The sequence below is a fragment of the Talpa occidentalis genome, unplaced genomic scaffold (assembly GCF_014898055.3).
Source record: "Talpa occidentalis isolate TD23 unplaced genomic scaffold, MPIMG_talOcc4v2.1, whole genome shotgun sequence".
Classification (NCBI taxonomy): domain Eukaryota; kingdom Metazoa; phylum Chordata; class Mammalia; order Eulipotyphla; family Talpidae; genus Talpa; species Talpa occidentalis.
In genome coordinates this window covers 121,828,551-121,855,385 of record NW_026555331.1, presented here as the reverse complement: position 1 = coordinate 121,855,385, position 26,835 = coordinate 121,828,551, and the positions used below count along the sequence as shown (strand labels likewise).

Here is a 26,835-nt window from a genome sequence, read left to right as displayed (position 1 = left end):
GGCCGCCCTCGCCTCCGGCTCCTCCGAGTGGCGCTCGCTGACGCCGACCCGCCGCGCCCGCAGCCGCGCGCCCGCCTCCTCGCCGTTCGGCCCGTGCCGCGCCCGCGCCCCCAGGCTCCGGGTAAGTGCGCGGCCTCCCCGCAGCCGCCAGGCTCCGCGGCCCCCTCGGCCCGGCCCGCCCCCCGGCCCCAAGGCCCGGCCGGGAGCGGCGGTGCGCGCTGGGAAGGCGGCCCCGCCGCGAGCTGAACCTGCGGCGCGCCCGGGGCGCCTCCATAATGGGACGTGCCCGCAGAAACGCGGCTCGGCCCGGCGGGTCTGGAGCTCCGGGGGTGCCGGCCCCGCCCCCAGCTCCGGCTCCCGGGGCGGGTCGTCCAGGGCCTCCCTCCTCCCGCGGCGCTGTCAGCGGAGGATTCCCTTTCTTGGCCCCAGATGCGCCCTAAACTCTTCCTCCCGGAAGGACGAGATGGGCCTTTATCCTGAAGCCCCTTCCAGCCCCCGTACTCCCCCAGGGTCCCGCCCCCGTGCCTTCGTCCTCGTATCCCTCCATCACCCCCCAGCTGCGAACTTACTACGTGCCAAGGAGGCACTCAGGTGGTTGCTTCCTGGGGATACATTTCCCCGAGTAGGCGCGAACGGGGTGGGTACCGAGTGTTTTCTCCAACCTGCTGTCCCGCTCCTGCTGAATGAGTGGATGGAAGAGGCGCTTCTGTGCGTGCTCAAGCGGATAGCCCTGCACCGAGCGGTTTAAAAGTACATCCTCATTGCCTGGGCCAAGAAGTAGGGTTTGGAGAGTTTAGTTTTTCAAATATTTAGTTCTGTTGTCAGACCACTATTTTCCGAAAATAAAGGATTACTAAGGACTTTTGCTTGAAGTGTGTGGTCATCTGTTTTACAAGTATACCCCATCGGCCTCGAGATGCTTTGACCATTGAGGGATCTATCAAAAATCAAATTAGCGGGCCTCCCTGGTGGCACAAGGGGTTAAGAAACAGCCACTGCAGCACGAGTTTGATCCCCGGCCAGAGAGATACACACATGGCGCAAGCAGACCTTTCCAGACTCGCCTGCTGCTCCCCTCAGCAGTGTATTTCAGTCAGTCTGCCTGTTCTGTTCCCCATCTGTCTCTGGTGAATCCTCTCACCCCCCCCCCCCACACACCCTCTGGACTGTACCCCGTTCTTTATGCATAAATAAATAAATCTTTAAAAAATCAAATTGTAAACATACTGAAGAGTGGACGAATAGGTAGCCATTTTGTACAGTCACCAGGGAAGTAGCCAATAATCTGTATTTATTGAATTGCCCCCAAAGTAGGAGAAACAACACTCTAACTGGGTGACCAAGTTTCCTTCCAGTCATGGCCCAAAAGCCACCTCCTTAGAGAGGTTTCACCGAAGAGCATCCTTTTTACTCTGAATCCCCTTACTCTGCTCTGTTTGTAGCTGTTAAACTTCCATGTTCTGAGATTTTTTTTTTTTTTTAATACTCTGGTATAGCCTCAAATACAATAGTAAGCTGAGTGAGGGCAGGGAATTATCCTTTTTCCCCTGGACCCTAGAACAGTGGCACGCACAAGAGGTGTGCAATAAGTATTTGTGGAATGAAGGAATCTAACAGACTGAACAGTTTTACATATTAAAATGTAGTATGTGCTTTACCCTGAAGAAAGTTTCTTTATCGCGAGAGCTAGAGAGGTTATTCACAGGCTGCAGAGTATGGAGGATGTATGCAATTAAAAAAGTGGAAGTTGGGTGGGGGGCGGGAAGGGAAGGATTGGGGTCAGAATGGGGCTTTTGCAATTGTATGGGGGAATATAAAAATAAAATTTATTATTAAAAAAATAAATAAATAAAAAAGTGGAAGTTGTGAGGGGTTTTGAAATACAGGCTTAAGACTGATGGCTCTTTGAGATGTTCGTGTTGGGAGAAATAATGTCAAAGACTATTAGTATTGGGCCTCTCTGGTGGTGCAGGGGTTAAAGTCTCAGCTCTGTGAAGCTATGGCCAGCCATTGCAACATGAGTTCTATCTCTGGCCAGGCAGCTAACTCACATGGGACAGCAACCTCTCCTGTCTAGCCAGCTGCTCCCTCAGCAGTGTATTTTGGTAGATTCCCCTGTTCTGCTCCCCACTGTCTCTGGTGAATCCTCTCACCCCTCCCCACCTCTTTCCTACATCCCAGTTCATGTATGTATAAATAAATAAAATAAATCTTTAAAAAAAAACAACAAAAATAGAAGCCATATAACAAAAAAAAAAAAAAGACAGTGTTGTATGAAAATTTTGAAAATGCTAAACTATTTTTGTTGTGGGTGTAAAGGAAACTTATTGGTGAATCTAGTACCTTAATGAAAAATATTTTAAAATACTGTTAAAGTTCTGAATTGCTCATCTGACTTGGCTCTTTTGGAATGTAAAGAAAACAAAAGCAATTACTTTAGTATTCCTTCCCAAGAATTGTGTCGGACTTCCAAGTTCATGGGAAAGTATTATCAGATTTCATTCTCTTCCTGGTTATAGACTCAAGCCTTCTGATCTATAGAGATTTGAAATTTGAGGCTATCATGGATAGTGTATTTGTGCAGCATTTCTTTTTTTTTTTTTTGTTTTTTCAAGATTTATTTATTTATGCATACAAGAGCTGGGGTACAGGCCAGAGATGCGAGGGGTTAGAGGATTTACCACAGAGTGGGGAACAGAACAGGCAGATTGACTGACGTACAGTGCTGAGGGGAGCAGCAGGTGAGACAGAAGAGGTCTGCTGCACCATGTGGGTTGCTCCCTGGCCAGCTGCGGATCGAATTGGTGCTGCAGAGGCTGAGGATTGCTTCTTCTTGCAGTGCTTAACCCCTTGAGCCACCAGGGAGGCCCAGTGCAGCATTTCTTTTTAAAAAATGTTTAATACCATTTCTAAAAACCCTCAAAACTGGTCTCCTCACCCCCTCCTCTTTTCTTTTAAAGCCAGTCACTTTTTACGTCTTTGAGCATTTAGAATTCTTGATTATGTATATTTGGATTTTCCTGAGTGCATAACTGATTTCCTTAGTCCTGTCACATAGGGGCAGGCAGGGTTATTTTCATCTTTCTGATTGAGTTCCTTATGCTCTCTTCCATGTTCCCAGGATCATTGCTCTCTCTGTCATTCATTTGATCATGATAGTGCTTTTCAGTCTTCTCTTGTGTGTAGTTCTTGCTTATGAATATGATATTAGTTTGACTTCTGCCTCTCCTAGTCTAGCACAATTGTTCTAGTAACTATGTTCTCAGCTTCTAGACCCACAGTACTTGGAAAAATAGATATTAAGTGATTTTTAATCACTGGTTCTGTGTATACTTGAATAAGTAATGTGTGTTATAGGACCGTCAGCTAAAACAAATGAAAAGTTAATTTCATTTGAAGCACAAAAGTGAGATTAGTGAGCATGTCTTTGCAATGAAATATGTTAAGAAAAAGCCATTAGGGAAGTATCCACAAGTATTAGGAAAAAGATTATCAAGAGACTATTTTGAGAAAGGACTATTTATTTGGTACTGTTGGCAGTGCTCTGAGGGTCTCTTAAAAATTAAATGGTCTCTAGAGGAGAAAATCATGTTTAATCTTTAACTCAGAGAACAAAAGAAGCATAAGAAGCTTTGTATGTTTTTGTTTTTTTAACTTCCCCATTCTGAGCAGTACAGGGCTTTGTGTAAACCATCTATAATAAATATTAATGGCCAACAGTTTAATAGGAGCAGCTACTTCAGATTCTTAGCCATATCATTGTTTTTCAGTTTTACAGAGGGAGAAACTGGCTTAAGTTACCTACTTAGTACATGGCAGAAGCTAGATCTGGATCCAAGTCATACCATACAAACTGCTGTTTACTAGTAAGGGTTGATACAGATCTGTAATAGAGATCTGAGGGGGGAAAAGCAAGGAATAGGAGAGTTTCAAGGGTGAGAACCTGCAAGTGATGTCCTGCTGGGGAAAGATGTCAACCAGGAGCAGGATTGAATGGGTATGGTTTTGGTATAAGGAAAGCATTGCTAACCTTTTTTTTTTTTTTAAATATTTATTTATTTATGCATACAAGAACTGAGGTGTAAGCCAGAGGCATGGGGGGTGAGAGAGGATTCACCGGAGAGATTGGGGAGCAGAGCAGGCAGACTGACTGAAATACACTGCCGAGGGGAGCAGCGGGCGACACAGGAGAGGTCTGCTGTGCCATGTGGGTTGCTACCTGGCCAGCCGGGCATCTAACTCATGCTACAGTGGCTGGTGACAGCTTGATAGCATTGTCTTTAACCCCTGTGCCACCAAGGCCCCTAGCATTGCTAACCTTTTAAGATAAAATTTCAGGGCCTCCCTGGTAGCACAAGGGGTTAAACACCGCACTGTAAAGCAATCTGCAGCCTCTGCAGCACACACCGCACCTCTGGACTATATACTCCAGTTCTTATATGCATAAATAAATCTTTTGTAAAAATATTTTAAAAAAAAGAATACATGTGTTTTCAAGGTTTTTTTTATTTTTAAAGATTTATTTATTTATGCATACAAGAGCTGGGGTACAGGGCAGAGATGCGGGAGGTGAGAGGATCCACCAGAGACAGAGTGGGAAACAGAACAGGCAGAATGACTGAAATACACTACTGAGGGGAGCAGCAGCAGAGGTGTGCTGTGCCGTGTGGGTTTCTCTCTGGCCGGCCTGGGATCGAACTTGTGCTGCAGAGGCTGTGGATTCTTCATAGTGCAGTGCTTATCCCCTTGTGCCACCACAGAGGCCCTATTTTCAAAGTTTTTGATCCACATGTAAATGTTGTCAAATTCCATATAGAAGTATTGTGCCTCCCCCTCCCCCGAATAGAGCTGATCATTACTTCCTATGCTTCCTTCCTTCCTGAAGGTTTTCTTAAATGTTTTCTTGGAGTCTTAAAAATGGAGATGACAGAAACGACTGGCGTGTCTCTGAAACGTGGGTCCCTGGCTGTGGAAGATAATGACAGTGTGGCCTCAGCTGAGGAGGCAAAAAGACAGAAGGTCTCTGAATGCTGCCTGACCGCAGGTCAAGACTGGCGAGAGAATGACTCTCTACCCAGAAGTGACAAGGTACCCGGGGCACCTGAAGCTATAAGTGCAGGAGAGGGTCAGAAGAATTCTGATGCTCAGTTGGAAGAAGAGGAGGAAGATGGCCTTTCCGAGGAAGGTGAAGAGGAGGAGGAAGTTGAAAGTTTTGCTGATATGATGAAGCATGGACTTACCGAGCTTGATGTGGGCATCACAAAGTTTGTAAGTTCTCATCAAGGATTCTCAGGAATCTTAAAAGAAAGGTAATGTTTTGTTTATGTGTGAAGTAATTTTCATTATATTAGTTACTTTCTTTAGAAGGATCAGAAATATAGGCACTGCAGAACTCTCCTGTCTTTCCCGCTGCTCCCCTTTAGCAGTGTATTTCAATAAATTTGCCTTTTCTGTTAAAAAAAGTTGGGGCCTCGCTGGTGGTGCAGGGGTTAACAGTGCTATCAAGCTATTGCCAGACACTGCAACATGAGTTCAATCCCTAGCCATTGAGCGTAAAGAAAGAAACATTAAAAAAAAAAAAAAAAAAAGATATCAGCAGTATATTCTTCCATTTAGGTTTGTGTCCCCACGGTTTCTGTACATTGATAGTCAAAAAGAAATAGAGGTAGGGCCTCCCTGGTAGCACAAGGGGTTAAGACACAACCTATGAAGCTATCCACAGCCATTGCAGCATGAGTTCAATCCCCAGTCAGGGAGCTACCCACATGGCGCAGCAGACTCTCCTGACTCGCCCGCTGCTCCCCTCAGCAGTGTATTTCAGTAGATCTGCCTGTTCTGCTCCCCACTCTGTCTCTGGTGAATCCTCTCACCCCCGCACATCTGGCCTGTACCCTGGTTCTTGTATGCATAAATAAATAAATGTAAAAAAAAAAAAAAAAAAAAAACAAAGGAATAGAGGTAAAGGAGAGCTGCCTAAATGAAACCATTTAAACATAAAATGAGGGCCTCCCCGGTGGCGCAGTGGTTGAGCGCTGGGTTGCGATGCTGCCCGTGGCCTCTGCGGCGCCGGTTCGATCCCCGGCTGCTCCCCGGCCACCAGAGGAGGGTCCCACATGGCGCGCAGACCTCTCCTGCCGCCCGCTGCTCCCCTCAGCAGTGTCCTTCGGTCCTTCTGCCTGCTCTGCTCCCCGCTCTGGCTCTGGTGAATTCTCTCACCCTCCCGCGCTTCTGACTGTACCCAGTGCATGTATAAACAAAACAAACAAACAAATAAATAAAACATGCCTCTATTTAAAAAAAATAATAATAAAAAAAAAAAAAACATAAAATGAGAAAATAAAAATAATTTCCTGCATGCATTGTTAATATGTGAATGGTGCTGCATTTTTCTAAGATTTTTTTTTTTTTTTTTAAGATTCATTTATTTTTGCAGACAAGAATGGGGGTGTAGGCCAGAGGTGCAGGGAGTGAGAGAATTCACCAGATAAAGAATAGGGAGTAGAACAGGGGGACTGACTGAAATACACTGCGGAGGGGAGCAGTGGGCGAGTCAGGAGAGGTTTGCTGTGCCATGTGGGTCACCTCCCTGGGTCGGGGATCAAACTCATGTCACAGTGGCTGGGGGTAGCTTGATAACGCTGAGACTTTAACCCCTGTGCCACCATGGAGGCCCTCTAAAATTATTATAAATAGCTTTAGGTTTTCTCTGGAATTTGTCTTAAAGTTATCAAGTCTTTCTCCTGAATGTACCACATCTACAGTACTAAGATGGATCTGGGTGTGAATCTGGCTCAACCACTTCAGAGTGAATTAACTGTTCTGAACCTTAGTATTCTCATCCAAACAATGGGTCATAATAATACCACCTAGATTTTAAACAATGTGTGTATAGTATTTAGCTTAAAGGTAAGCTTTAGGATGGTCAATGTAGATTTACTGAGTTATCATTTAATTAGCCACTTACTGTATTCTATGATTCACCAGTATGTAGAATCATAGGATAGTATTAAGCTTCTATTTAAGCATTTCTGTGGAAGAATATCCTAGAAGCTCAGAGGATCTTCTCTTTACATTCTGCTATAAAACTTGACTCAAGTTGTGGCTCAGTATTCATTGAGAAACCTGAAAAAACTTTACATGACTTTGTACTGAAAGTTTTTTTTTTTTTTTCCCTTGTTTGTGCAGTAGTACGGACTACATTCTCCTGAAATTAATAGGAAACAAAATGTCAATGGCCTAAAAGTTTTTGTTTTTGTTTTTGTTTTTTTTTTTTAACCAGATACTCTGACTTCGTTGTTCATGAAATAGGAAAAGATGGACAGATCAGCCACTTGGATGACTTGTCTGTCCCTGTGGATGACGAGGTAGGAGCAGCTCTCCAGCCAAAGTCACCTTCTGTATAAAAATAACATTTCCTAGAAGTCATAGTAATATAGAGCTTTAACAGCCTGAACTCTGAATTTGACTCACTGTGGGTTCTTACGGTTATTTTAAAGGATCCTTCAGAAGATGTATTTACAGTTTTGACAGCTGAAGAAAAACAGCGTTTAGAAGAGCTCCAGCTTTTTAAAAATAAGGAAACCAGTGTTGCCATTGAGGTAAATAGTCCAAAAATATATGAAAAGGTTGTTTAGGATTTTGATTGCTTCTTTTTAGGTGGCTGTTAATAGTCTGTTGGGTAAATTACAAAACATTGGCTTTGCCCTATTTGATCTAAACAGGCATTACACTAACAAGTGTTTTTTATCATTGGCAAATAATCAGTGTCCAGATAAACTCTGGCCAAAAGAAAATTCTGGTTTTAAGTTTATTTGCCCACAAATCAACCCAAGAATCTCTTTATTTTGTTTTTTTTTTTTTTTTTTTTTTTTTTTTTTATTTTATTTATTTGTTTGTTCATTTGTTTTTTGTTTATACATGCACTGGGTACAGTCAGAAGCGCGAGGGTGAGAAATCACCAGAACCAGAGCGGGGAGCAGAGCAGGCAGAAGGACCGAAGTACACTGCTGAGGGGAGCAGCGGGTGGCAGGAGAGGTCTGCGCACCATGTGGGACCCTCCTCCGGTGGCCGGGGAGCAGCCGGGAATCGAACCGGCGCCGCAGAGGCTGCGGGCAGCTTCGCAACCCAGCGCTCTACCGCTGCGCCACCGGGGAGGCCCCAGAATCTCTTTATTTTGAACAACAGAGTGACCATTATATTACATTGTGTCTACTATAAAAAGGCCTCCACAGCCTGACCAGCCTCTTGGTCTCAAATGGGGTCGGGCAGGGGAGGAATTGTTATTTCACTCAACCTGTACCTACTGCTTTAGAAAGGGCTTGCTTAGCTAGTAAGTACAGTAGTAAAAGCCTTCTTCTGAAGCTTTTTCTCATGAAAACTGTATTCTTTTGGATTTGTGCTATTCAGTGGAGTTATAATGTGAGCCATGTCTTTAAAAAATTTTAAATCTTCTAAGAATGTAAATGTAAAAAGAAATAGATGAAATTAATTTTAACAATACATTTAATTTACCCTAATACAAATTATCACATAAGTACAGAAATCAGTATCTTAAAAATTATTAATGGTATACATCCTTTTTTCCCTATCAAGTCTTCAGATTTCTGTGTTATTTTGCATTTACAGTACATCTCAGTTCAGACTAGTCATGTTTCAACTGCCTGGTTGCCACCTATGGCTGGTGACTGCCATATAGGGCAGAGCAGCTATAGGTAATATCTATAGCAGCACAAATGCATTACAGGATTTTTTTTTTTTTATTTGTTTGTTTGTTTGTTTATACATGCACTGGGTACAGTCAGAAGTGCGGGAGGGTGAGAGAATTCACCAGAGGCAGAGCGGGGAGCAGAGCAGGCAGAAGGACCGAAGGACACTGCTGAGGGGAGCAGCGGGCGGCAGGAGAGGTCTGCGCGCCATGTGGGACCCTCCTCTGGTGGCCGGGGAGCAGCCGGGGATCGAACCTGCGTCGCAGAGGGCGCGGGCAGCTTCGCAACCCAGCGCTCAACCGCTGCGCCACCGGGGAGGCCCCATTACAGGATTTTAAGAATCTTCTAGCAAAAGACTTTTGGAGTTTCGTGTTAAATTCCTTTTATTTTAACAAAGTCCTGGATTCTGAATTCTCTGAAATGCCTCCTTCCATCACTTCCAGTTCTTAAGAGTTCTGTATAACTTTTCACAATTCGTTATCTGCCTGCAGTCTTCATCTCGTCTTCCTCCTCACCAAAACTGCCTGAAAGTATGTGATGTTATGACTTAAAGAATCTACATTTACTGAACTTACCCATAGACAAAATCTTAAGCAATGCCAAGGAGACAATCCATAAGAATTGTTTCTGAGAGCAGTCCAGGAGCATGGTGTTGGGCGCCTGCTGACCTAAAGGGAGCTGGAGTTTTTGGAGAATATCTGTTTACTCTGCATATGGAGTTCTAGGACATTAGAAGTTTGCAGAACTTCTGCTCTGCCCTATATGGCAAACAGAACTTCTTCCCAGAATTGACTCCTCTTCTCTGAGGATGTACTGGCTTCTGTGTATGTTCCCTACTAACCAGGAAAACTTGTTTTCAGCAGTAACGTATTAATCTGTATAAGCAAAAACACAATTGCATGCTATTTTCTTGTTCCTTTGTTCATATCTTCAATAAAAGCTTGGGATGGGAGAGTGAAAGGCAGAGCTGTTCTCAATGGCACTCTCCCCAGCCTCCCCCCACTGCAAATTCATTTAGACTCTGAATCTTCATTAATGGCAGAGAACTTCATTGGCTGTCCTGTCCACGGCAGCACGATCCAGTTTTTCCTGTTTCATGCAGTTCAGTGGTGCACCTTAACTCATAAAACGCATTTTCCTACACAGATGGCAAGTCTTACTGTTATCTGACTAGCCATACTTTGCCATTTACTGAAAGATTTTACCTTTAGAAGGCATAAACGGTTGACAAGTTTTCTGTCCTGTAATATGAGGACAAACTTTCTGAATCTTTGAGGTTTGAATATATATTCTCATATACACAGCTGTGATTCCAACTCACTGTGCTCAGCAAATTCCAGATCTAGATTCATTTTGATTTGAGAAGTTTACTTGTCTATAATGATAATGTTGTTTGTTTTCTTTTACATTTTTGGTTTTGCTAAGATACTGTTAAACTTTGCTAGGAGTCGTTATAGTAGTTCTTGGTGTTTTTCAGTTCTCATCAATTGTGCATGATGAGAGCAAGTACTGCTTTGTAAATTTTTTCTGATTTTTAGTAAGGCATACAGACATATTTGTAATTGCTGAATTGAGATGTGAAATGCACTCAAAGATTGAAAAATAGTCATGTACAGGTTTCCCTGCTATCCCAAAGTAGAATATTCCTATTTGGTATGATTTGGTAGGTTATTTTTAGGTCATGCAACACTATTATCAGTAATTTATATAGGAAAATTTATATAATTCAGCTACACGCTGGTTTGGTATGATTAATATTTTGGCTGAAAGCGGCAATAAAGCTACATGCTCGTCTGGTATGATTAAAATCTATGTAATTTATATAGAAAAATAGAAAATTTCAAGTATTCCCAGGCCCAAAAAAAAACCCCTACCAAATCCTACCAAGTAAGACTATGTTGCTTTTGAATGGGGGCAAGGGGAGACGTGTAACTGGTGCATTTACAATTTCTTGATTTTATTTTTTCTCCTTTTTATCAACAGATGTGCTAGAACAGCATTTTAAGATAATTCAGTATAGAATAGAGTTCGTTATGAGGCAGTTGTAGTTTGGGCTATTTGAGGAAGTTGTGCTTTGTCACATCAAAAGGCTCAGCTCCATTTTATTTTCATCTCTGCACTCTGAGCTCTTTGTCTAGTGGGATCCCCGAAAGGGAGCAGAGCCTCTAAGATTGGAGTCTGTGTTGGGTGGCTCCAGGGTCAGTACCTGGATCTCACATCTGGCCTTCCACATTCTAGCTATATAACCTAAGACACATTCCTTAATTTCCCTGTTTGATTTTCCTCCTCTCTAAATAGATAACAGTGGGGCCTCCCTGGTGGTGCAAGCAGTTAAGCACTGCACTATGAAGCAATCTACAGCCTCTGCAGCACGAGTTCAATCCTCAGCCAGCCAGGGAGAAACCCACATGGCGAGGCAGACCTCTCCTGTCTCGCCCGCTGTTCCCCTCAGCAGTGTATTTCAGTCAATCTGCCTGTTCTGTTCCCCGCTCTGTCTCTGGTGAATCCTCTCACCCCACCCCTGCATCTCTGGCCTGTGCCCCAGCTCTTGTATGCATAAATAAATAAATCTTAAAAATAAATAGATAGATAGATAAATGTATAACAATGGTGGCATGACATGGAGATGACGGGGATTAAATGATATGATCAGTGTGAAGTGTTTGTACAGTATACCTGGCAGATGGGCATGTTCAATAAACTGATTAAGATTTGCGATATTGTGAAGCTCTAAAAGGTTTCTAAAATTATATCCATGTACTTTTGTCATTTCACATGAGTTATATTTTTAATAATATATTAGTAAGACCACGTCCCTTTTTAATGTTACTAAATTAGTGGGATTACAATCTCTGTTTTTAATAGGTTGTTGAGGACACCAAAGAGAAAAGAACTGTCATCCATCAAGCTATTAAATCTCTATTTCCGGGATTAGAGACAAAAACAGAAGATAGAGAAGGGAAGAAATACATTGTAGCCTACCATGCAGCTGGAAAAAAGGCTTTGGCAAGTAAGTGTGTGAGTGACCCAGCATTTCTTCTCTCAGGCAACCGTGAGAGACAGACCCTGCTTCTCATTCTCCTCGCCCGCTCATGCTCAAGGGCTGCTATACCGTTGTTCAGGAAAGGACATCGAGTCTTCCGAGCAGCTAAGTAATGTTATTTCAGATGCCAGAGCAATCCTGCACACTTTGGCCGGGGTATTTGGTACTTTGTGTGAGTAAAGGTGTGCTGAAACCACAATGGTGCCTGGGAGAGCATCCACTCTGGAGAGCAGAACAAACTGAGTGGCACTTCAAGAATATGGACGGATGTTGCTTATCCCGTGTTCTTAATGAAGGAAAGAAAACTTTCAGTTAAAAAAAAAAAGTCACCTCTCATTTTTTTTCTGCAAAGCTCATGTATTGAAAGAGTTGCTGCTTTCCACCCCTGTCTTCTTCATTCACACATTAAAAACATGGAATATATAGTATAACATTCCTTTCTTTGCCCAAATCTATCTTTTGTTGCATATCATTCATTTGAAATGGATGTGTTCGCAGTGAATCAAATGGATGTGTGTGTTCTACTATATTTTCCTATGGTCATGGAAATTCCCATTTGCATGAACCTTAAAGAAAAAAATAGGGGCTCTTTCTTCTATACCTGTCAAATCAGCAGATAAGATTTTAATGAAAATTAGAATAGGAGAAAGCTATTTCTTTGTCTTCCTTCCTTACCAGTGATGGTTCCTGTTAGGGAACAGTTTATTTCTAGATGTATTTGTTAGAACAAAACTCCCAAGATTAAATAACAAAGGAGTCGTCACAACAGTAAGGCTGTCACTATTCTTTTAGGTTAATGTTGTGAGTGAATGAAGATTTAAATGTTTATAGCTATGGTTCTAGTGGAAAGAGAGGGTATACGAAAAATAGGAGCAGAAGTAATGTTTTGCTGTGCTTGAGAAAATAATCAGGTGAAATCAGTAAGTCTGGATAGCGATAAATGAGAAATCTTGAGCAGTCAGGAAGGAGAAGGTGGTGACGGGAGGCCACTTCTCCATGGATACCAAAAAGAAAAGTAGACCACTTGTTCTGGAACTGCTTGAGGGCACAAGTTCTTGACCATGTCTCAATCCACAGACAGATGTCTTGGTTACTTGTTTCTTTATGTCTGGGTCACAGCAGAAAACATTACCTTAGCAGTCAGCTTAATTCAGGTTGAGTATGAGGTGAATGATTTTATTTTTCTATTCTCCCAAGGCTGATATATAACTAGTAAGCATCTGATATGTAGAGGAGAGAGGGTGACTTACAACGCATGACAGGTGCCCTGGTTCATTCAGCCTTAGCTCTCTACAGGACTCGGGTTTCAGAGGGATGCTCAGGAGAAGTACCTTGTAGAGAGGCAAGCCAGCTCTGAAGGCAAGAAGAAAAGGCAAGTCTTGTTCTCCTTAGCATTGTCATGAGTTAGCAAATTGGAAAAGGCAAAATCTGTATTGTTTCAGTTGGTGCTTCTTAGAAGTGATGGTTATTTCTTAGAGCATGTGAGGTTTTGTGATCTGTAGGAATGGGAGTGAGGGCATTTGCAGGCCCAGGTGAGGATGTCACTTTTTTAAGTGAGTGGTGCCAGAGCTTCCTGTTCTTATATTTGCTGTGCTTACACCCCACCCACCTTTCATTTTTCCCCAAGTGAAAAATTTCCTTAAGATTTTCCAAGTGAGGGCCTCCCCTGGTGGCGCAGGCGGTTGAGCGCTGCTCTGTGAAGCTGTCCGCAGCCTCTGTAGCACCTGTTCAATCCCGCACATGGAGCGGCAGACCTCTCCTGTCTCGCCCGCTGCTCCCCTCAGCAGTGTATTTCAGTCTGCCTGTTCTGTTCCCTACTCTGTCTCTGGTGAACCTCTCACCCTCCCACACATCTGGCCTGTACCCCAGTTCTTGTATAAATAAATAAATGAATCTTGAAGGAAAAAAAAAAAAAGATTTTCCAAGTGAGGAGCCTCCCTGGTGGTGCAGGGGGTTAAGACGCAGTGCTGTGAAGCTGTCCGCAGCCACTGCAGCATGAGTTTGCTCCCCAGCCAGGGAGGTGACCTACATGGCGCAGCAGACCTTTCCTGACTCTCCTGCTGCTCCCCTCACCAATGTGTTTCAGTCAGTCTGCCTATTCTGTTCCCTACTCTGTCTCTGGTGAATCCTCTCTCACACACATCCCCCACGGCTCTGGCCTGTGCCCCAGCTCTTGTATTCATAAATAAATCTTAAAAAACAATTTTCCAAGTGAGGGCCTCCCTGGTAGTACAGGGGTGAAATTCTCAGTGCTATCAAGTTATCACCAGCCACTGCAGCATGAATTCAGTCCCTGGCCAGGGAGCTAACCCACATGGCATTGCAGGCTTCTCCTCTCTTACCCACTGCTCCCCTCAGCAGTGTATTTCAGTAGATCTGCCTGTTCTGCTCCCCACTCTGTCTCTGGAGAATCCTCTCACCCCTTACACACCTCTGACCTATACACCAGTTCTTAGATGCATAAATAAATAAAAATAAATATTTTTCTTTTTTTTTTTTTAATGATTTATTTATTTATTTATACAAGCACTGGGTACAGTCAGAAGCGCGGGAGGGTGAGAGAATTCACCAGAGCCAGAGAGGGGAACAGAACAGATAGACGGACGAAATACACTGCTGAGGGGAGAAGCGGGCGTGGCAGGAGAGGTCTATGCACCATGTGGGACCCTCACCGGCAGCTGGGGATTGAACCGGCGCCGCAGAGGCTGCGGGCAGCTTTGCAGCCCAGCATTCAACCTCCTGCGCCACAGGGGAGGCCCAAAAATAAATCCTTTTTTTTAGAGATTTATTTATTTATTTATACATGATTGATTGATTGATTGATTTATACAAGCACTGGGTACAGTCAGAAGCGCGGGAGGGTGAGAGAATTCACCAGAGCCAGAGCAGGGAGCAGAGCAGGCAGAAGGACCGAAGTACACTGCTGAGGGGAGCAGCAGGCGGCAGGAGAGGTCTATGCGCCATGCAGGACCCTCCTCCGGTGGCGGGGGAGCAGCCGGGGATTGAACAGGCACTGCAGAGGCCACGGGCAGCTTCGCAACCCAGCTTTCAACCGCTGCGCCACCAGGGAGGCCCCCAAAAATAAATCTTTAAGGAAAAAAAAAAAGATTTTCCAAGTGAGTTGCTGACCTCTGTGCCACATGAACCACCCCTCCCTATCTCCCATGGCACATCTTTAATAAAATACAAGCTCCCCAATTTAAAAGGCAGATCAGACTGGGTTGATGCTGGATGGGCATGTAAGCCTCTTGGGTTTGAGGTATTGTGGCATCTTGTCAGTGATGAACTCAATGTCTGCCTTCCAAGTTGTCCCTCCTACCACTCTACAGACCCAGACAGACATTTAAGAACCTGCATTCCTTTTTCACAGCTCTAGCTTTACCTCTGCCAGCTGAGAGTAGCTAAATGCTGTTGGAAAAGTAGGGAGAATTGGTGTCCAGAGACTTTTGTTTATGGCCCTGCAAGTAGACCCGAATATGGACTATCTTGCCTGGCACTTGATGAATTAACTTCTAAAACTTCATTGAGAAAAAAAATTTTTTCCTTTCAAAATTAAGTTGATCAAGTTTTTGGAGTACCTTTACTATGAAACCCTGATACAAATAAATTGTTATTAGTAGGTTATGCACTACCTAGCAGTTGTGCAATATTTCTTACCTAATCTTTTCTCAAAAAGAGCCGTGCATCCTAAAACATAGGCATGATAGATTCAAAGTCATAGTGCCCAGACACCACAATTTACCAGCTGTTTTAACTCAGTGGTTATTTTGCGTGGTATTGTGATTTATGTAAGAAATATTTATATATTTAGTCTTCATCCCTGGTTTTAGCACAGAGCTTGTAAAACCCTTGGGATTTCCTAGGTGAGGAGAGGGATAAAGGTGTCTTTTGTTAAAAATCACAGAGTTTAGAGCACTTCCAGGTGGTGAACACATGGAGATTTGGGGAAAGTGACTAGGTTGGAGAGGGCACAGAAGTAATATGGCCTTTTCCTTACCATCCCCTATCCATGTCTTCCATCCAGCAGCTCATGAATTACATCCTTTTATAATAAGCTGATAATCCTATGAGTAAAATGTTTCTCTGAGTTCTGTGAGCCACTCTGGCCAATTAATTGGTAAGAAGTTCAGGTAACAGTCTAGACTTAGGAGTGGTATCTAAAGTGGGATGTGACTTTGATGTTGTAGGACTGAATCCTTGATCAGTGGGATCTGATGCTCTTTTCAGGTGATAGTGTCAGAATTGAGCTGACTTGTAGGACACACAGCTGCCTTCCAGAGGATTGACTGGTAGTATGGGCAAACGCACACATACACGTTAAAATTGAATACTTATTTAACAGGGTGTGTTGGTTGACTTACCAAAGTGTACATATGGCATTTTTCTGAAAGTACCATGTAATTATTATTAAGTATGTAATCAGGTAAATTAATTTACATTTTGAGATAGTATGCATTCCAAATTATTCTAAGAACTTACTTTGTAAAGACTTAAGAAAAAAAGATTTCTGTCTTGTGATATTAGTGGTTCTCTATACTTTCTGAAATGAATAATTCCCAGAAAGGACACCTGGATCTAGGAATTCACAGAGATTCTGAAGGAAGAACCAGACAGATAAAAGGGAAACTTAGAAAAACTGGTGTTATGGAATCCACAGGAGGAAGGAAGTCCAGTAATCCAAGTGGCTAGCCATGGGAATTTTTGAAGATAGGTCCAGCAAGATAAGAACTCTGAAACATGTCTGTCAATTTAGTGACATGAAAATCGTTAGTGTCTTTTCCAATGCAGCATTTGTGGAATAAGATTGGAAAGGGTTATGTGATAAGGTGAGATGGAAGGCTGTAAGTACAGACTACTTTGTCAAATAAGTTATAAAGAGAAGGAGAAAGGAGGGAACATGGTTAAGGAGAAGGAGACATTGGCTTGACTTTGGAGATGGAAGAACCCTCCCTGAGCATACTGATGCAAGGAAGGGAAAGAGGTGTGGAGAGGAAGGATGGAAATTCCAGCAGGAGAGTGATATGGTTGGAGCAGGATCCCTGAGGAAGCTAAAAGGTTGGTGTGTGCAGGGCTGCAGTAAAAACGCCTGGAATAAGAAGGAAAGAATGTTCTGCATGCTCCCCCATCCTGTCATCTTTCTCAAGCCATGTACATTTTTCCTTCCTTATTCAGGAGAGCTCTGCTCACATGTGAATCTTCTGAACATGGTTTTTCCCTTTGATCTGTTTTCCATTTCTGAAAGACTGCAGTTGCCATATCAGACCCTGAGAAGGTTGCTCCCCAGTACCCCAGCCTGAGAAAATTCTTTGCATTCACATTTTAAATCAGAGTGTTTCAAAAGTGTCTGAAAGTTATTTTAAATTCACTTAAATTTCAGAGCTAAGTATATGCTACTTAACATTCTTAGGAGTTGGGGTTTTATAAAGTCAAACAATTTGCTCAAAATAAGTCGACTCATTGATTTTTCTGTTACTCAAAATATTCCTGGTTAATCAATGCATATACCTTTTTATATACTGAGCATACTTAGGTAAAAACGCTTATATGAGTTATTTGCAGAGAAGATAATTGTATGCATGCTCAGTGCTTGGAATTGCTAATAAAAGATGCATGCTTTGTAAGCCAAAACTCATACTCAGTTGTCATGGTTTCTCTTAAAGTAAAATAGCATTCAGTTTTTCAGTTTTGTGGCTTTATTTATTTCTTGTCATTATAGTTAACTGTGAATGTGCTGATAGGCAGTTAAGGAAAAATGTAGCTACATTTCATCAATTTTTATCACAAGTATTTTTTAACTTTTATGGACATTTTCAAATATGCACACAAAATTAAGTAGTTTATTAAACCCCTGTGTACCCATCAGCTATCTTCAAAATTATCACTGTTTTATTGTTTTTATTGATCTAGTCCTTTTTTTTTCCTGTTGAAGTGTTTTAAAGAAAATTCTACCTAGTACTTTATTTCACTCATTAATACTTTGGTATGTATTTAACAGAGAGGGATTGAAGCCCCAGAATCATTATCACACCCAACAAAATCAGTAATAATTTCTTAATATCTAATCCCCAGTTCATGTTAACTTTTTCCTTGATTGCCTCAATGAGATGACATATTCAGATAACAATCCAAACAAGGTCAGAATATTGCATTTGATGATTAAGTCTCTTAAATCTCTTTTAGTCTATAATTTAGAAAACTGTTTTCCATATTCATCGTTAAAATAAAAAACTAATTTAGCTCAGGAAAAACATAAAACAGAAAAGCACAAAGCAAAACAATATTTACTTGCAGTCTTAACACCAAAGGATAGTTACAAATAGCATTTCGGTACATGTTCTCCCATATTTAGACATAAAATCTCTTCATGGGAAAGTATTCCGAATCTAGTCTTAAAGCTTTTGTTACATTGCTGGGGTGCAGTCTACAGCACTGAGGGTGAGCTGACATGCAGTAGTGAAGGGATTGCGATAGGGAGGCTTGTACCTATAGGTGAGTTTTCTACTTGTTGTTCACTGTTTGCCTCTGCAACATTCCATTGTTAATGTCTAAATGGCTGTTAACCCACCACATAACTACCAGGTGCTGTAGAAGTCCTCAGTGGAAACTTTCCATGCGATCATTTGCATGTTCACCTCTAAAGCATTTTAATATTATTATCAATTAAACATTGCTCTCTTGTGCTCTTTATGCTGTGCATTTGGACAGAGGTCAGAACTGCAGCAGGTAAGAGCGGTTGGCGTTTCATGTAGATAAAATGAAATGCCAATGGTTTTGTCCCAAGTGTTGAGTGTAGACAAATTTTCTTAACTGTAGTGAGCTGGAATATCACCAAATATGATATTCCTCTTCAAAATTTACTGAGGATGAGTGGTAAGGAATTCACACCAAGAGCCAGAGAAATACTTGTAAAACTTTTCTGTCTGTGACTGAAGACTCATTCGTATTTATTGGAGAGGAAAAGCAATTCGCTGTATACATGCTGTGGCAGTTTTCCGAGGTGGTTTAATGTTTCTTTTGTTGTTTACACTGTAGTTTAAATCACAAATCTGTTAAAGCAGTGCTTTTTGCTTTTTCAAAGCCAGATGTCCAAGTAAATCCAGTATTGGGAATTTCTTAAGCCTCTGAAGATAAAGGATTTCTAATTTCATATTAAAGGATTATTTCATGGAGAAAGACAAAGGAACATTTTTTAGAAGATGACTTTTCAAGGGATCGTGTAAACTGTTTTTTCAGTTTTTCATTTATGGAGTTACAGAAATAAAGTGAAGTAGATGTGCTATTCAAATGACAACTTCAACTGTGTGTCACACAAGACTCATGAATATTATTGTATGATTTCTGGGAAATGCAGTTTGTGGCTTATATTTCTCCCCTGAAGTGCTGATTTTTCAAAACACCCTTCAGGCTGCTAAAATCTAAATCTTAATATTATTTAAATATATATTTCTAGATTATAGTATAATTAAAATGTTCTTTTTAAAGGATAATTTAAAAGTCAGGCTCTCCAAGGTTATGAAATGTTTGTCAGTCTTCACAAAGTTAAACAATGAAAGCAACAATAGTGCAAAAGTTAACATTTAATCTAGCTTCATTTTTTAAGTTTCCTTTTTTTCCAAGAGTGACAATCAGGTTTGACTGCCATTTGCAGTCCACTCTCTGTCAGGTGGACTTTTGTAAGCCATCTGGTATGAGTTCAACCTCAGTGATGGGAGTGGCCTTTGGATAATCCAAATGTGTCACTGAGGCAACTCCTCACAAGCTTTCTCCCCATCCCTGCAAAGGCATCCAGCCTGTATGTGTGAACACCTGATTGAGATGTGAGGCATTCCAGCGTGATGCTTCCCTCTGGACTACGTAGAGAACCAGCTCACCTGCCAGACACCTGCTTGTAGAGTACTGCCTCTGAGGAATGGCAGACCCCTCTCTCTTCTCTGTGAAGATGACTGGTCAGTTTTAGTCATTTGTCTCACGACCTGCATTTCAGCTTAGAATTTTAAATATGGACAGATAATGTTAAATGTTTAATCACAAAAAGTGAAATACCTGTAGTCCACATGGCTATAACCACTTACTAACCTGGATTTCCTGTCAGATTAGATCTGATTTCTCAACAAAAGATTCTCTAGCAAAAAATGAACTCGTAGAGTTTCATGAGAAAAAACTCAACTTTTATTATGGTATATATAATGTTCAATTTCTGTTGTTGTTTTTAAGATCCAAGAAAACATTCTTGGCCAAAATCTAGGGGAAGTTACTGCCACTTTATACTGTACAAAGAAAATAAAGACACCATGGATGCAATTAATGTCCTGTCCAAATATTTAAGGTTAGTATCTTGTTCTTGTAGCTATACAGAATCAAAACACAGAAATTTATTTCTCTTTCCATTCTAATAAAAAAGAGTGGGACAGTGGACATACTGATGGCACATGTGCCCCCTGACTGTCTTCTTGTAAACTATAGGTGAATTAATTTTTTTTAACTTTGTTGCCTATTGCCCATGATTCAAGATAAAACTTCGGTAAGTTAATAGTTTACCTATAGTTGAGAGTTACCTGTCCATTCAGCTGGAAATAAAAATGAGCTTTCCTCCCTGAAAACCTAAACTTTGATGGGTTTACAGTGATTTGTTTAACTAAATTGGAAGCTCTTTATTTCTCGAGATTAACCATATTGAAAACCTGGGATCAGTCAGATTTTATCATGGGAATGCAAATAAAGCAGAGATGGGGTCTCTGAGGTTGACCCAGGTATCAAAGATTTTTTTTTAGAAATGGTTACATAGCAAACATGTTTGCAGTGCAAATTTGTTCTCTAATACATGCTTAACTCAAAAGGTGGTCCACAGTGTATTCGTTTGCTATGGCTGCCGTTAACAATGTTTCATTCATTAAACAACATGAATGTAAATCCTCACAGTTCCAGAAGCTGAAAGTTTCAAGATCGGGGTATTGATAGATTGAGTTTTTTCTGAGGATTCTCTTTGGTTAGCAGGTAGTCACCTTCTCTTTTTGTCCTCCCATGATGTGTCCTTGTACATGTTTACCCTTGGAGTCTCTGTACAAATTTCCTTTCTTACAAGGACACCAGTCACATTGGATTAGGGCCCACCCTAATGGTCTCATTTTAACTTATCCCTTTAAAGGCTCTGTCTCCAAATAGTCCTTCCTGAGGTACTGGGAGTGAGACATCAGGGCTTTAATGTATGAATTTTAAGGGATTAAAATTTGGTTCATTGGACATAATACTCCATTAAGTACTACAATTTATTTAAGTACAAACAATTTATTTTCCCTTAATTACTGGCTCTCTAGGAAACAGTCAGTGGTGCCCTGTGTATACCTGGAGCCCAGGAGAACAGATCATTCCTGACAGCAGGATGGACAATTGGAGGGAGTTCCTCTGAGATATGGCAGAGATTGCTCAGAGTTCGAGAAATCCTTCCTGGTTTTTCCCTTCATTCACGTTGAGTGGTTTTTCATAAAATAAATCAGTTAATTAGCTTATTTATATGTTCCTATCAAAGCCATTTTGATCCTTGTCTTAGCTTTAGCTTTTTTATAGAAATACACCAAGAAAAAAAATCACATTACCAACTTCTAAAAAATTAAACAAAAATGTCAAAGTTACATCTCTAAAATGCATTTTTCTTTACCCTCACAACAATATAAGTTAAGGAATTACATATGCTCAAAAAGAGTGTGTTATTCCCTTGTATTATATTGTAAAGATTCTCCTTAGTCTCTTATTTGATTGTGATTTAAGTCTATTTATTTTGAGTGTTAAATTATGAGAAAGATGATTTCCTAATGGAATGTGACTTCAGATGGTTTTCTGTTTGTCTTACCAGAGTCAAGCCAAACATATTCTCCTACATGGGAACCAAAGACAAAAGGGCCATAACTGTTCAAGAGATTGCTGTTCTCAAGTAAGTAGAGAGTGCATACTAGGATTCAAATTGCAGAAACCCAGTAATCCCTCAGAGTTCTCAAATTTGCCTTGTGGCAAATTTGCCTCTCCTAGTCAAAAAATTATTTTTCTGTTTTTTCCTTCTGCTTATCTGTATTTCCTAATACATTAGTGTATTAAGATTTTTAATGGTAGAGCAAGAGAAGAAGTGTTCCTTTCTCTCTCATCATTCTTTTTTTTTTTTTAATACATACATACATACAAGCACTGGGTACAGTCAGAAGCACGGGAGGGTGAGAGAATTCACCAGAGTCAGAGCGGGGAGCAGAGCAGGCAGAAGGACCGAAGTACACTGCTGAGGGGAGCAGCAGGCAGCAGGAGAGGTCTGTGCGCCATGTGGGACCCTCCTCCGGTGGCCGGAGAGCAGCAGCGGATAGAACCGGCGCCGCAGAGGCTGCAGGCAGCTTCGCAACCCAGCGCTCAACCGCTGCGCCACCGGGGAGGCCCTCTCTTCATTCATTTTTAAATGTTATTTAAAATTTACTTACAAAACAGTGAATAAGCTCTTTTGTTTTACACTGGAAATTGATAAGGTCTCTGCTTTTGAAGCAGTTATAATTTAATTGCTTATAGGATCATATAGGAAAATAAATTAGAACTTATCATATAAGTGAGATAAATGCTAAAATAGAGATATATTCGGGGTGAGGGTAGACTTAACAAAGCATGGAACTTTGGGGGGGAAAGCCTGGAAAGGCTTTCACAGAAAATAGGGTTCTGGAGTTTTAATCTGGACCCAGATTGCTTAGCCTCTTCACAATTAACTTTTTGGGTTGGATAATTCTTTCTTGCGGGGACTGTCCATACATTGCGGCACATTTAACAACAGCCCTGGTCTTGCCTACCACATGTCAGTATTCCCACCCTCACCGCCAGTGTGACAACAAAAAAATGTATTTGGATATTGCCAAGTGTCCACTGGGAGCAAAATTGCCCCTTATATTCTAGAAGGATGAGTAGGTATTTCCTGAGGCTGGAGAGAGTCTAATTTCCTTTCTCCAAAGCAAGAAAAGAGCTTGTGAAAAAGACATTGGAGGGAATTGAGTAGCCTAGCACATTTGATAGCTGGCAGGTACTTCAGCTTCATGGGAGAATAGCAAAAATAAGGTTAGATAGGAACCAAGTCCTGAAGTCCCCTATAGGTCATGTTGAGGATCTTGGACTTGACTGTAATCTAAGCAAGGGATTGTGTGTATCGAAGCAGGTTTAGGAGTTGTGGGTAGGGCAAGATGGATGGAACTGAAGATGAGGGCTGTTGTCATATTCTGGGGAGGGAGAATTGGGTCTGAACCCAATCAGTCACAATGAAGGTAAAAAGGAAAGGATGATGACTTCAATACCTATGTGGTGTCAGAAAAGCTCAGATTATCTTCTTAGTGTACTGCTTGAGGTAAAAAGTGATGATGGGGCCTCCCTGGTGGCGCAGGCGATTGGGCGCTGCATTGTGAAGCTGTCTGCAGCCTCTGCAGTGCGGGTTCGATCCCGGCCTGCTGGCGAGAATCCCACATGACGAAGCAGACCTCCCCTGTCTTGCCCGCTGCTCACCTCAGTAGTGTATTTCATCAGTCTGGCTGTTCTGTTCTCTGCTCTGTCTCTGGTGGATCCTCTCACCCTCCCACGCATCTGGCCTGTACCCCGGTTCTTGTATAAATAAATAAATCTTTAAAAAAAAATGATGATGGGAGGGAAGAAATGAAGAGGCTAGAGGAAACTTTGAGGGGAGATATATATGGTCATTATATTGAATGTGGTGATTGTCTCACGGTTACATGTTAAACCCCAACATTTTGTGTTAAAACACAACATTATAGTTGCACATATTATAATATATGTTAGTATACTACCATTTAAAATAAAGTCATCTATTATTGACACTTAAATACATATATTTACTTTTTACTATATAACTTTTCATAAAGATTTTGAGGTGCTATCTCCTCTTTACCAGACAATCCCCTAAATCCAGCTTCTTTCCTACCACTTTTTCTTACTCACTTGAAATAATGTTGAGGTTGAGCTCCTGGTTGCATCCTAATAGGTTTTCCAGGTTTTTCTTTCTCGACCTTGGGGCAAGTGTCCTGGTGTTAGTGGTGAAAGCAGAGTAAAAACATCTCTCTATGACTTCAGTAGCAGTGAGTGCAAATGTTGATGCGTTTGAGAGGGAGGAGAAGGAAGCACATGATGGGGAGTGCCCCTCCCAGGGGGCCTGTTCTCTTTGCTTCCCAGTGACATGTGGAATGTGGAGTTATCTTTGGAGAGTGAAAAGGCAGGAATGGGGAAAGAGACTTGAAAAGCATGTGAAGATTTAGATAGCCTTAGTGGGTAATGGGCTTGTGGACTGGCCAGAAACTCCAGGGAGAAAAGGGAGCACCAGTGGCATGAGGGCTCAGACCTCAAGTGGCTTCTTGTTACTTTATTTTGCATTATATGTTGTTAAATCTTGGAACATTCTAAGAGTGAAGATATTTCTGTTTGTTCTTGGTCAGCCACCAGGTGTCATACTTGATCATGATGCTGCTCTGTCGTCATAAACTTTTGCTGCCTTTTCCATCTTCCTGTTACACTAGTAAGAAACTACATTAGCCACTTAGTGTTGGCCCTGTGAAAGCACATACACTTATTTGGCGGATGCAGGCTACACCCTTCTTTTGCTAAATGGACGTGGGGCCGGGCAAATTGTCCTTTCCCATGAGAACTGGTGAACAGGATAAACCCACTCTGCCACACAAGGACTTTAATTATTGCTGAATTGATCAATCATTGCAATAAGCAGCATTTCTTTTAACTCTACAGATCCACCTAGTAATTTTAACAGGATCTCAAGTGAGAACATTTAGAATGATTTGTTTCTTTTCCTGCCTCTTCCTGCTAGTCTCCTTTCTGAGCCAGGTCAGTATTTCCCTGGCTTTGTCGTACAACATCATGGTTAAGTTAGCTCCTAATGTTGAAAAGTAAGATTTGGGGGGTCCCCGGTGGCGCAGAGGGTTGAGCACAGCGCTGTGAAGCTGTCCACAGCCTCTGCAGCACTGGTTCTATCCCCAACTGGCCAGGGAGATACACACATGGTGCGGCAGACCTCTCCTGTCTCGCCCACTGCTCCCCTCAGCAATGTTTTTGGTCTGTCTGCCTTTTCTGTTCCCCACTCTGTCTCTGGTGAATCCTCTCACCCTCCCATGCCTCCGACTATACCCCAGTTCTTGTATAAATAAATAAATCTTAAAAAACAAAAAACAAAAAGGTAAGATTTGGGTATTCCCAAGTTACTCAAGACTTAGCTGTGGATAAACTACCAGAGTGCTTGATCCATGATCATCAGAATTAAAACATGACCAGTTTGATAAAGATACCATCAACTCCATTCCATTCATTCTCAGAGAGAAACCCCCCACCCTCAACTAAAATCAGAGTGTAACTCTTGATTTTTGATGTGCCAGTAAAATTCAACTTGTATATGTTGTTTTTGTTTTTTTTTTTTTTTTAAGATTTATTTATTTATATATACAAGAGCTGGGGTACAGGCCAGGGGTATGAGGAGGTGAGAGGATTCACCAGAGACAGAGCAGGGAACAGAACAGGCAGACTGACCGAAGTATACTGCTTGAGGGGAACAGAGGCAAGTCAGGAGAGGTCTGCTGCACCATATGGGTTGCTCCCTGGCCGGCCGGAGATCAAGCTCGCGCTGCAGAGGCTGCGGACAGCTTCATAGGTTATGTCTTAACCCCTTGTGCCACCAGGGAGGCCCTCAACTTGTATATGTTGTATGTTCAAAAATAGATAATACAATATTATCCAGCTATAAAAAAAAAGAATGAAATGCTGGTACATACTGCAACATGGATGAATCTTAAAAACATAATGCTGAGGGCCTCCTGGTGGCACAGCAGGTTGAGCGCAGTGCTGTGAAGCTATCCACAGCCTCTGCAGCGCGGATTCTATTCCTAGCCAGCCAGGAAGATTCCCACATGGCGCAGCAGACCTCTCCTGTCGTGCCCGCTCTTCCCCTCAGCAGTGCGTCTCCCTGTTCTGTTCCCCACTCTGTCTCTGGTGAATCCTCTCACCCTCCCACGCCTCTGGCCTGTACCTCAGCTATTGTATAAATAAAAAATAAATCTTAAAAAAAAAGAGTAATGCTGGGTTAAAAAAAATCAAATTGAAAAGATGACATATTATATGACTATATGAAATGCCTAAAATAGGGAAACCTATAGAAGATAGAAAATGGGTTAGTGGTTGCCAAGGGCTGCAGGAGAGGTATGAGGAGTGACTGCTTAGTAGGTACAGGGTTTCTTTTGGGGGTGATGGGAGTGTTTTAGAATTAGTGGTGACAACAGTGTGAATATACTACAAACCACTGAATTGTACATTTTGTAGTGGTTAAAATGATAAATCATATCTTGTGTTAATTTTATCTCAATTTAAGAAAAAAAGAATAGAACTGTCAGACATGTCCATGGCTATAAGGAACAGTCTCTGGAATTATTCTCTGGGGCAGCCAAGTTACATATCTGATTCCTTTTTTTCCCCTCTAGACTTAATTATCCTGTCAGTTTCCATAGCCATAGTTAATGACCACAAAGGGGTTCTATCTTCCTGTTCCTCGCTCAGTTCATCCTGATCCTCTTGCTTTCTAAATTCTTTGGGATTAACTCCTGTGTTAATTTATGCCCTGTGTTCGGAAGCCAAGGACCTTGTGCTCTTATTCTCCTGGACCTGCTTTCTCTGAACAGCTGGTTCAGGGCTGACCTAGATATGCTTCACCCCTGTTTGGACTCTGACCTGGACTGTGTTTGGACCTGGGGTTGGAGGGTACACTGGAGGTGGGGGCTAGTGGAGGAAAAACTCCACGCATTTCCCAATATCTCTGGCTGGCTTCCTACATTTTATATTAATTAATGGCACAATGACATTTTTTCTCAAGAAAAAGGCTTTTTAGTACTGTATTTGTTTCTCTACATATATTTCCTAATGAAGTTAAAGAATTTGGAGTTAAAGTTTTATAATACCATAGAAAATATTTATATTAAATGATAGCAGGATACAGATTTGTGAAGATTCTAGCTCTCTCTAGATCTTTATCTAATGTGTTTTTAAAAAGAATGGGGGCCTCCCCGGTGGCGC

The 26,835-nt window shown here is 41.8% G+C and overlaps 1 protein-coding gene across 3 annotated transcripts in view; it reads left to right on the top strand.

Annotated features, from left to right (window-relative positions):
- Positions 1–26,835, top strand: part of PUS7 (pseudouridine synthase 7) — a 53,160-nt gene that overhangs the window by 2,354 nt on the left and 23,971 nt on the right. For 2 of the 3 annotated variants that reach the window (XM_037511346.2, XM_037511354.2), the window contains exons 2-7: positions 4,886–5,309; positions 7,280–7,364; positions 7,497–7,598; positions 11,571–11,715; positions 19,963–20,074; positions 21,599–21,676. In XM_037511346.2, the coding sequence (XP_037367243.1) occupies positions 4,918–5,309; positions 7,280–7,364; positions 7,497–7,598; positions 11,571–11,715; positions 19,963–20,074; positions 21,599–21,676 (914 nt within the window). In that variant the 5' untranslated portion in view covers positions 4,886–4,917. Of the gene's footprint in view, positions 1–78; positions 122–4,885; positions 5,310–7,279; positions 7,365–7,496; positions 7,599–11,570; positions 11,716–19,962; positions 20,075–21,598; positions 21,677–26,835 lie in introns of those variants that run through there. The other variant, XM_054692535.1, reaches the window with a different exon arrangement.